Source organism: Asparagus officinalis, chromosome 8 (assembly GCF_001876935.1).
Source record: "Asparagus officinalis chromosome 8, Aspof.V1, whole genome shotgun sequence".
NCBI lineage: Eukaryota > Viridiplantae > Streptophyta > Magnoliopsida > Asparagales > Asparagaceae > Asparagus > Asparagus officinalis.
The window spans coordinates 7,251,128-7,261,691 of record NC_033801.1 but is presented as its reverse complement, the minus strand read 5'-3'; the positions used below and the strand labels follow the sequence as shown (position 1 = coordinate 7,261,691).

Sequence of the window (10,564 nt, the reverse complement as noted above, 5' to 3'; positions counted from 1 at the left end):
TGTGCATGGAAATGCATTTCCCTATATCTAGGAAACGAACCAAACAGCCCCTAAAGTGCATTGGGCCCCACATGAGATTTTAATAAAATCTCATGTGGGGGCCCGGTGTACTGTAGCAAAAAGAGAGGGTGTGGTTGGAATTGTGGTTGGTAATGTGCCACTATCATTTTTTATAAATATACCAAGTGCCAACCACAACAAATCAAACGATTCTCAGCTGTCTTTGTTTCCTTCTGCCCGAAATTCAATGAAACATCTCCTCAAGAATCTGCAGAGAGGATTTAAATATACAATTAAAGATTATTCCACTACCGCAGAAATTTAATCAAATCTACAGCAAAGGATTAAATTAGATGAAAATATTGAAGATTTAAGCGACCATTATAGCAATACTCTATTTTCTAAAAATGTTCTCCGCAAGTCAAATTGTGCTAGAATGTATCCACTAGGGACAATCTATTATAGTAAACGTGCACTCAAAGAATATCAACTCTTAGATTATTAGAGTTTGTGATTCGTGCACTGATCCAAAAATTGATATTCCTTAATTACACATTTAATGTCTTGAAACGGTGTGCAAATATATTTTCTTGTGCTCGAATATGGGTGTGATTGGAATAAAAAGAACTCGCCTAAAAAAAGGATACGATACCCGTTACCGTCCCGTGTCCTCACCCGGTCACCCGCAAATACTTGCCCCTGCAAATTGAAAAATCATCCGCCAGAACCAAACCGCTTCGCGCCAAATTCACTTCCCGCGACCTCAAAAATTATTTCGCGCGCGAAAATTCCCATATGCCCTATTTGTCTCCTCGATCCAACAGTTCCAGCTGTTAAATAAAAGAAAACCCCCCCAAAAAAAACCCTCAATCCTCTCTCTCCTCCTCCTGAATCCATCAATGGCCCCCAAAATCCCATTAAGGAGAAGAACCCAAGCGAAGAAACCCTCCAAATTCTCCGACAGCGACGACGTCGAGTGCGACAGATGCGGATCCGGCGACCGCCCCGATGAGCTCCTCCTCTGCGACGGCTGCGACCGAGGCCTCCACCTCTTCTGCCTCCGCCCGATCCTTGCTCGAGTCCCCGACGGTCATTGGTTCTGCCCATCTTGCTCCTCCAACAAAAATAATCCCAAACGTACCGAAATCTCATTTCCCCAACTCCCCTCTCATTCTTCTCTACCCCCAATTTAACTGACCCTCTTTTTAAATTTTTTTTTGCAGGATTTCCTTTGGTTCAGACCAAAATCATCGATTTCTTCAAAATCCAGAGAACCCCTTTTGAGACCGTGAGCAGGAAGAGGAAGAAGAAGCAAGGAGGAGGGCTCGCAGTGGCGAAGAAGAAGAGAAGGCTGCTTCCATTCAATCCGAGCGAAGACCCAGATCGAAGAATGGAGCAAATGGCTTCTCTAGCGACGGCTTTGATGGCCACCGGAGCTAAGTACAGTAATGAGCTCACTTATGTCGATGGAATGGCTCCGAGGTCCGCTAACTCTCCTCATCTTGAACACGGAGGAATGCAGGTAAAATTAATCAGTCAACTGATTATCTCCTTCAATCGTAATCAATTTTAAGTCAACTTAAATGGCTTTTTTTTTTAAATTTTCATAAGGTAATGTGTAAAGAGGATGCTGAAGCTCTGAACTTATGCAAGAAGATGATGGGGATAGGAGAATGCCCTCCTCTAATGGTCGTATTCGACCCTAAAGAGGGGTTAGTTCCTTGTTACTGGTTACTTGATTTTCCTGTTGAGTACTGGATTTTTTGGGCATTTTAAAGATTGAATTTTGATGCGAGCAGGTTCACAGTTGAGGCTGATAGATTCATCAGAGATTTAACAATCATCACTGAATACGTCGGAGATGTTGACTTCTTGAGCAACAGGGAGCACGACGATGGAGACAGCATGATGACGTTGCTATCAGCGAAAGACCCAACAAAGAGTCTTGTGATTTGCCCCGATAAGCGCAGCAACATAGCAAGATTCATCAATGGAATCAACAACTATACACCGTAAGTTTGATGATTACATGTTTCTTTTTTGTTCAAAGAAAATTGGTTCTGATGGAAATTTTGTTGGTTTTGATCCAGGGATGGGAGGAAGAAGCAGAATGTGAAGTGCGTGAGGTTCAATTTGGATGGAGAGTGCAGGGTTCTGTTGATTGCAGCGAGAGATATTGCAAAGGGGGAGAGGTTGTATTATGATTATAATGGATATGAGCATGAGTACCCAACTCAGCATTTTGTTTGATGATGAGCTGTGTTGACTTTTGTGGCAACAAATTTTGAACATAGTTTGAAGTTCATAAATTGCAAAGGGTGATTCCTCATCAAAATTGTATTTTTGAGATCCACGTAGTTTGAAGTTCATAAATTGTAGTTGGGAGATAGTTACATAGTGAATAGTGATTTTTCATTTTTTTAGTGATTTTTGGGTGTTAGACTTGATCTTTTAGTCTATATTAATCTGGTAAGTATGACTAGTATTTCATTTTACATCTAGTTGAGCTTAAACCTACAAGATCTGGTGTTATGGTAATTCACCATCTGAGAATGAAGATGTCGAGAAAATGTTTCCATAAGCTTAAAGAGGAATGGTCCAAACCAACTCAGAAGCCCAGAAGCCCAGCTAAGGTCAAATCTCTTTGTTAGACGAGTAGACAAGTCTTCTTTTTGACCAAGGGTCATCATGACGACTCGAAGTGCAGGTTCAGTCGCCCTCTCACAATTAAGATGACTCCTTGAGCAGACTACTCAACCATATGACTCGGTCATACGCTCGACCCAAAGCTCACTCAACCTGCCTCGACTAAAGGGATAAGATCCGACCAAACTCACTTTAGATGTCAATCGACACAACAATATTGACCAATCCCATCAAGATCTTCATTCTAACAAATCTTGTGTCCAAGCCGCATATTCTGCTTATAGGTCACTTCCCAAAAGATTGTCATGATGCTCTCCTGTACATGAATGATTTCTCCTCTAATCGCCAGCCGCCATCTGGAGAGAGAAGGACGACTAAACAGCTGACTTATTCTATGACCTGCCTCTTTGACAAATCCAGGGTAATGAGAAGCCATTTCCCTCTTGTACTTGAGTGACCTCCCTTCCAATCGCCAGTCAACATCTGGAAGGAGAAGAGTGACTCAGCAGCTCTGTTGTTCACCTCTCAGCCACCTCATGTGCATAGTCAAAACCGAGGGTCAACCTCTCAGAGGCAAGGGACTATAAAAGGAGGAGAAAAGAGGAACACACGGTAAGTTTTGGAGGGAACATCTTCTTCACAAAAACAAGGAACCTACCTAGGCTAAAAGAAAAAGAACTAATAAACTCTCAAAAGAGTACGCTCCAAGGGCCTTAATGGCCCAAGGTCATTCCCTCAAACTCCACTCAAGCTCTCAAACTGACTTGACCGTCGGAGGTACCACGGGGAAACGGTCCCCGCCCTCCTAAGGTTTTCTTCTTGTTTATGCAGAAAGATTAGAAATTCAAGTCGAGGGATCGGGCCGTAAGTCGGGGGGGGGGGGGGGGGGGGGTGTCGCCCAAACATTCATACCGCTCCCCACTCTATCGGTCGTCAGGATCGAAACTGCATCCTACAGCGGAGACCCCTCATCGACTGTTTGTTCACGAGCATCAACATCTGGGATATGAAACTTAGGTTGTAATATTTTATCAATTAGAACTCCAAATGCTACAATATTTTCGACTTTGTTTTGCTAAATTGTGTTTGTTTTGGGATGAAATAAACAATGAAAAAAATGTAAGGTTTCTAAATTTGACAGAATTTTTGTTTGTTTTGGTAGCAAATGAGAAGACCTTGTCAATAACCATAACCACTCTATTCTCATTATTGGATATGAGACCCACAAAAAGTTTCATAATAATTTTATTTCCTTACTAGTAGAAACCAACTTAAAACATAATTTTGAACATAAAATTTTGGTGAGATGAAAATGAATTGCAGCATTTTTCTATAAACTAAATAAACCTCTTTTTTTGGGAACGTAGATGAGATGTTTCAAGACATATCTCAAGATCTTGAGTTTGGTTCCCATATAAAATAATAATAATAAAAAATAAATAAATAAAATAAAAATAAACCTCTTTTTTTGAGAATTTTGACTATTTTGATATTTTAAAAACCGTAGCAATTAAAAATATAAAATATACATAAGAGATTTATGTGTAAAAATCCTCTATATGTATGTGAATAAATTAAAAAAACAAAAAAAATCTAAAAATCTAGATCTAAATTTTTTTGATCCTTCTATTAACATTGTTTATAGCTTATTGCTACAACATTACCACCACATTCTAGGCTTGGATTGGACATCTTCCGAGGAGTCTATGCGTGCAAAATCCAACATCAGCATAAAATGAAACAAAAAGTGAAAAGAAACAAATAACAACAACATGAACAACATACTTTTACAAATTCAAGATTTAAGTGTCATTTGGCTATATGCTCCCAAATTCTTACATAATTGCATATTTACCCCTTAATCCTCATAATTGTTAATATGCCTCCAAATCTTCAATTTTGGGCTATTATACCCTCCAAATGCCATAGAGTTGCTAGATTAACAGTGTATGGGCCAGTTGACCAAAATAACCCTCCTCTCCTTTCTAACGGATCGAATCATTGACTCAGTCTGAGGATTGAATGAGCGCAGATCCCGTACCTTTTGCGTCTTTTCTCATTTTCCCTACTTAAATATTTTTTTGTTGTAGGTGGGGGGGGGGGGGTGGTCTATTTAGTAATTATATGAATTGTTTTGCTTTGGTTTTTTGGGCTAGGGGGTGGGGGTAAATAAACATTTATGAAGGTTATTTGATCAGGAGATTTTTTTGTTGTCTTGTGGTGGTGGTGGTGGGGGTGGAGCAGAGAGCGGGGTGGGTGACGAGTGGTGGGGGGGGTGGAGGTGGGGGGGCAAACTGAATATGCATTATTAAAAAGTATTGTTGGAGGCGGTTATATTGACAATTATGAAGATTTTGAGGGTAAATATGCAATTATGGAAGATGGGAGTATATTTGCAATTATGAAGATTTGGAGACAAATTTGCATTTATGGAAGATTTGAGGGTTATAGCCAAATAACCCTAGATTTAACTGTACAGAGACCCCTTAGTATCATTGTCATTTTGGCAAATAATCCCTCTTGGTAAAATTTTTGACTCTTTCACTCAGTGTAAAATTTCGGTAGATATTGCAGCCAAGTGAAATTAGTGAGTCTTTCTGCGGGTAAAAGAGTCGAAAAAGACAAAAGAAGAAGCAATCATGGTTTATCCGTCAAAATCAAACTACACATGTAGTTAAGTCTAAACAATGATGCTAGAGAGGATCTATGTGCAATTAACCCAAGTTCAATAGCCCAAAATAAATATCAAGATACTATATTCGTTCAAGGTCCGCAAAATCTGAGTCAATACAAAGCAATACAGAAAACATTCACTTTATGGTTAATAATATACGACATATATAATTCAAAATACAAGTTGACGATGTCAAATTCCACAAAGTTTGAGGTATGAAACCATTTGTCTGTTTCTTCTCTTTCTTTTTGTTCATTTCCAAACAAGTACCAAGCATGAACTCTAGTCTTAATTAATTTTTCATTTTTTCCCCCGTTAAATTAGGCCCTGTAGCAACTTGGCACCTTCATTTGCATCTCATTGTCGCAATTCTCCCCATGCTTGTGCTAACCGTTGAGTTCTGACCATGGTTTACTTTTGTTTATAGATTTGTTTACAGCTCAACGAAGTTCAATGATTGATAATATTGTTGAAGGTGTGGTTATTAAAATGTGCCATGTATCTGGTCAAGTATGAGAGTTATATTAAGGAAATTTTTTTAAAATAGTCATTTTTTGCTAAATATTTAGCAAAATAGATCACTTTGCTAAATATTTAGCAAAATAGACCTCTTTTTGGCCAATACTCAGAAAACATAAGGGACTAGTAGTCCCGTATATTTAGAGCCAACTTAATCACGAATTAGTGACTCAGAAAACATACGGGACTACTAATCTCGTATGTTTTATGTTTAGAGCCAACTTAAACACGGATTAGTGAACTCAGAAAATTTCTCAAAACATCAAGATGAACTCAGAAAACATACGGGACTACTAGTCCCGTATGTTTTCTAAGTTCATCTTGATGTTCTGAGAAATTTTCTGAGTTCACTAATCCGAACTCAGAAAACATACGGGACTAGTAGTCCCGTATGTTTTCTGAGTTGTTTTTCAAAATCGACCTCTATTTTGCTAATTACTTAGCAAAACGGTCTATTTTGCTAATTATTTAGCAAAAAAAGTCTATTTTGCAAAAATTCCCTTATATTAATGCTCTGAACTTGTGGGAGAAGATTGAGGGTTATATTTTTATATTCTAGCGTGCTTTTGGAATCAGAAAGGATATATAAAATTATGCTGAAGAATGTACAATCAACTCCGCAAATATGAAAGATTTGGAAGGGTGTCACGCAAAACCCCATTTTTAGAAGTACATCTTCTGCCGAGCATAAGCTCACACAGTCGAAACAAAAGTCCCAAGATCTGCTTTCATATGGCAATTCTTCTTCGCATTCAGAAACAAAACAAGCCCCACCGACAACAGCCCCTTCCTTGATTGTCTCCACCTTCATTTTTTTTTTAAACCAATCTCTGTACTTCAACACAGTGCAACCTCCACAGCTCATCTTTCTCCTCAGTTCAGTGCACCCATTAGCCACCAACTAACAAAACCAGCCCCATTACCTAATCATTTTGCCTTCTCCCTTCTTTATAAAAAAAAACTTCAAAACCCAAAAAAAAAAAAAAAAAAACTTGAGACCCATTTCTTACCCTTTTCGTCGATGGCTGCTTTGCCATCAGATGGGGAGATGAGGGAGAAGAAGAGGATCTTGGTTACTGGAGGTGCAGGGTTCATTGGGACCCACACTGTGCTTCAGCTTCTCAAAGGGGGTTTTCTGGTGTCCATCATCGATAACTTCGATAACTCTTGTGAGGAAGCATTGGAGCGGGTTAGAGATCTTGCTGGCCCTGATCTCTCACAAAATCTCCAATTTTACTTGGTTTGTTCTAGTTGCTTGGATTAATCAATTTTGTGCTAGTTTTGGTTAGTGTGTGATTAATGTTGCTGTTGTTTTTGGTAGGGAGATCTAAGGAACAGGGAAGATTTGGAAAGGGTCTTCTCCGAATCAAGGTTAGACCTTTTACTCGTTTTTATTTGGGATTGGTTAGTTTGTTTTGGGTTTATTTCTATTTTCTAACATGGGTTTTGTTTATGACCGCATATGACTTAAGAGTAGACTGTGTAATTTAAATAAAAATGTAGCTATTCTTTTGTACTAATAGTTCTTCAAAATTATAGGGATCTTTGAAATTTTAAATTATGTCATGCTTGATCATTAAAAATGTAGCTATTCTTTTGTACTAATTGCGTATTGCTAGATGCCTACGTTAGATTTAATGTTATGATGATTAATCAGAATACCGTTTCTTAAACAGATACGATGCTGTAATTCATTTTGCTGGACTGAAGGCTGTTGGTGAGAGTGTGGCAAAGCCTCTCCTTTATTACAATAACAATATGATCGGGACGATACATTTATACGAGTTTATGACAAAATATGGCTGTAAAAAGGTTTGTTCCTGTCAATTTATTTTTCTCGCTGTTGCATTTTATCTTTTTTGCTATTTGTTTACTCTGTTTCATTTTTGAGCAAAACGTATAGGCTAAGCTATATTTCTATTTAAGTTTGTATCGATAAACTTTCTAGATTCATTACTTATGAAATTTCAGTCCATGTAATGTGCACATTTTAATCAAATGATTCTATCCAAAAGTACAAGAAAATTCGATTCAGAAATGAGCATGCTTTTTATGAACTTATCGCCCCTTGGATTAGGTTCTTGTAAATGGAAGATTAGGATTCATGAGCCAACAACAAAATTTTACTATAAAGGTTTTGTTGTTGTTGTAGTTGTTGATTTTGTCGTAAGGGCACAATTATTTGTTCATGTTAGCTTATTATGCAGTACATGTATTATTAAGATTTAGCCTCTTAGATCTTCATACTCTTCTATGTATTGAGAAACTGTGCTGTCAGTATTCTCTCTCTAAGAAGTTTATAGTGGACCGATCAACTGTTTACTTATCATTCACAAATCAAAAACCAAAAAATTAACACCATATGTTGGCAAGTTAGTCACTACTTTAGAGACTATGGACATGAATATTTGTAAAGATGTGGAAGGATTTGGCTTGCATATGAGTTAAGGCTTCTTATTTATTCTTTTTAATTCTTCGTCTCTAGTTAAGGCTTGATCATTCTTTACTTTAACCATTATATTTACTCGAATACACTTCACCACTTATGTTCTATGTTATTCTCTGGTCCAGATGGTATTTTCTTCATCTACTACGGTTTATGGGCAACCTGAAAAAATTCCATGTGTCGAGGACTCTGAACTAAATGCACTTAATCCTTATGGTAGGACTAAGGTAGGGTCAGCATTCTGTTGCATATACATTGAGATATTCTCAATCCAAGATCACTGCAAGAACCATTTCGTTGATCCATTGTTTTTTTGTTTGGTATGTAGTTATTTCTTGAGGATATGGCCCGAGACATTCAGCATGCTGACCCAGAATTTAGAGTTATATTGTTGAGATACTTCAACCCTGTAGGAGCTCATGAAAGTGGCCAAATTGGTGAAGATCCAAAGGGTATTCCGAATAACTTGATGCCTTACATCCAACAAGTTGCTGTAGGAAGACGACCTGTATTAAATGTATATGGCGATGATTACCCAACGAAGGATGGCACTCCGGTATGTACATAACATATATAGTATTGACCTAGAATATGTACTATTGTATTGGCCTTATAGATAAAATGTGTACCGTATAGCAAAGATTACTGCAAAGTTGCTCATTTCTTCTCCTTCTCTTCTAGATTCGGGATTATATTCATGTCATGGATGTGGCTGATGGTCATATAGCAGCCCTGAGGAAACTTTTTGCTGAAGAAAATATCGGTAAGCTTATCTTGAGAAACAAAATTTAAGATTATTCGACCATTGCTGAAGTCTGGTTTTTTTTTTCTTCTCAGGCTGTATTGCGTACAATTTGGGAACCGGATTTGGAACATCTGTGCTTGAAATGGTTGCAGCATTTGAAAAGGCAGCTGGGAAGGTAAGTTGAGTTCATGAAATATCTAGTTCATTCTCAAATTAGGCAAATGGTTTATTTTTTTTTTGTTTTCCTTCATAAATTTAGAAAATTCCCATCAAGATGTGCCCGAGGAGGCCAGGAGACGCTACGGAAGTATATGCTTCTACCGAGAAAGCCCAAAAAGACCTTGGTTGGAGGTAACTCTTTCGTATCCTTATAATCCAACTTTTCCTTTTCCTTTCTTGAAGACATCAGTGCAAGAAAAGTCACGAACAAGAAAATTATTTCCTTTTTCGGTCATAATACAAGGATTTTATCATTATTAACCTTAATCAAGGAATGGTTTCGTCATGGCACTTTCACTGCAGCTAAACACTGTTGACATAGAACTGTAATTTTATTTGAACCTAGCTCTGTTGAGGAAACTCTTTCATGGTAGTCTAGTTCTAATCTTAAATTTTTAATTTGGATATTGATCTTCATGAATTGCCTCTTTTGCCTCTTTTTCAAAGTGACTTATTCGGCGCCGACTGAATTTTGCAGTGCAAGATACGGCATAGCGGAGATGTGCAGGGATCAATGGAATTGGGCCAGCAAGAATCCGTATGGTTACCAATCCCAACCACCAGAGTCTTAGAACTCAGGATTAACATCCTGCATCACTGAACTCCCGAATCTACAAAATTATATTAATTGCTTTGCTACAAATATGATACAAAAACAATGAGTTGGAACCTTCTTTTCCTTGCGTGACAATTCTTTCTCCTGTTCAGTTATGTGGAATGAATACGTAGTTATGTAACATGGTCTTTTGCATGTGAACTCAGCTACTAAGAGTGCACATACAATATGATGCTAGTATCATATATAGCAGGGACAAGTCCACTTTCACGAATGATCAAATAAGTCAATAACCCAGCACGCGGAATCCCCCAAGGGGTGCTCTCTGAATCCACAAAGAATGATCTCCTAATCCACGAAAAGCTTCGAATACACGAAAAAATATAATAAAAGAAAGTTTTTGATCAAAAGTTTGTTGGATATTTTGTTAAGAAAAGACAATTTGGCCTTCATGAATAGTAATAAATTATTGTAATTAAAACATGTTTTAATTAGCAATTAAAAATATGTGTAACGGCTATATAATTATAGGGAACGTTACAAAATTTATGACGAACATTACCGTATTAATTGCGGGTTTTGTAACGTCTCTTTCCAATTACAAAATTTTATTACTATTCATGAAGGCAAAATTGTCTTTTCTTAACAAAATATCTAACAAAGTTATATATTGATTTTAGGGTTACATGACTCTTTTTAAATAGAAAAACAAATTAGACTCCTAATAAGATTAGAATTACAAAGAAATAAAAATGATTA

The 10,564-nt window shown here is 37.5% G+C and overlaps 2 protein-coding genes across 2 annotated transcripts; both read left to right on the top strand.

The window, feature by feature from the left end:
* On the top strand, positions 834–2,250 carry LOC109822666 (histone-lysine N-methyltransferase ATXR6). Its single transcript, XM_020388897.1, has 5 exons — positions 834–1,137; positions 1,224–1,522; positions 1,612–1,712; positions 1,800–2,012; positions 2,091–2,250. Exons 1-5 carry the CDS (start codon positions 900–902, stop codon positions 2,248–2,250), a joined length of 1,011 nt encoding a protein of 336 aa, XP_020244486.1. The 5' UTR covers positions 834–899.
* Positions 6,526–10,003, top strand: LOC109851483 (bifunctional UDP-glucose 4-epimerase and UDP-xylose 4-epimerase 1-like). Its single transcript, XM_020421627.1, has 9 exons — positions 6,526–7,079; positions 7,161–7,210; positions 7,516–7,651; positions 8,411–8,512; positions 8,614–8,841; positions 8,967–9,048; positions 9,123–9,205; positions 9,290–9,381; positions 9,728–10,003. Exons 1-9 carry the CDS (start codon positions 6,861–6,863, stop codon positions 9,819–9,821), a joined length of 1,086 nt encoding a protein of 361 aa, XP_020277216.1. The 5' UTR covers positions 6,526–6,860; the 3' UTR covers positions 9,822–10,003.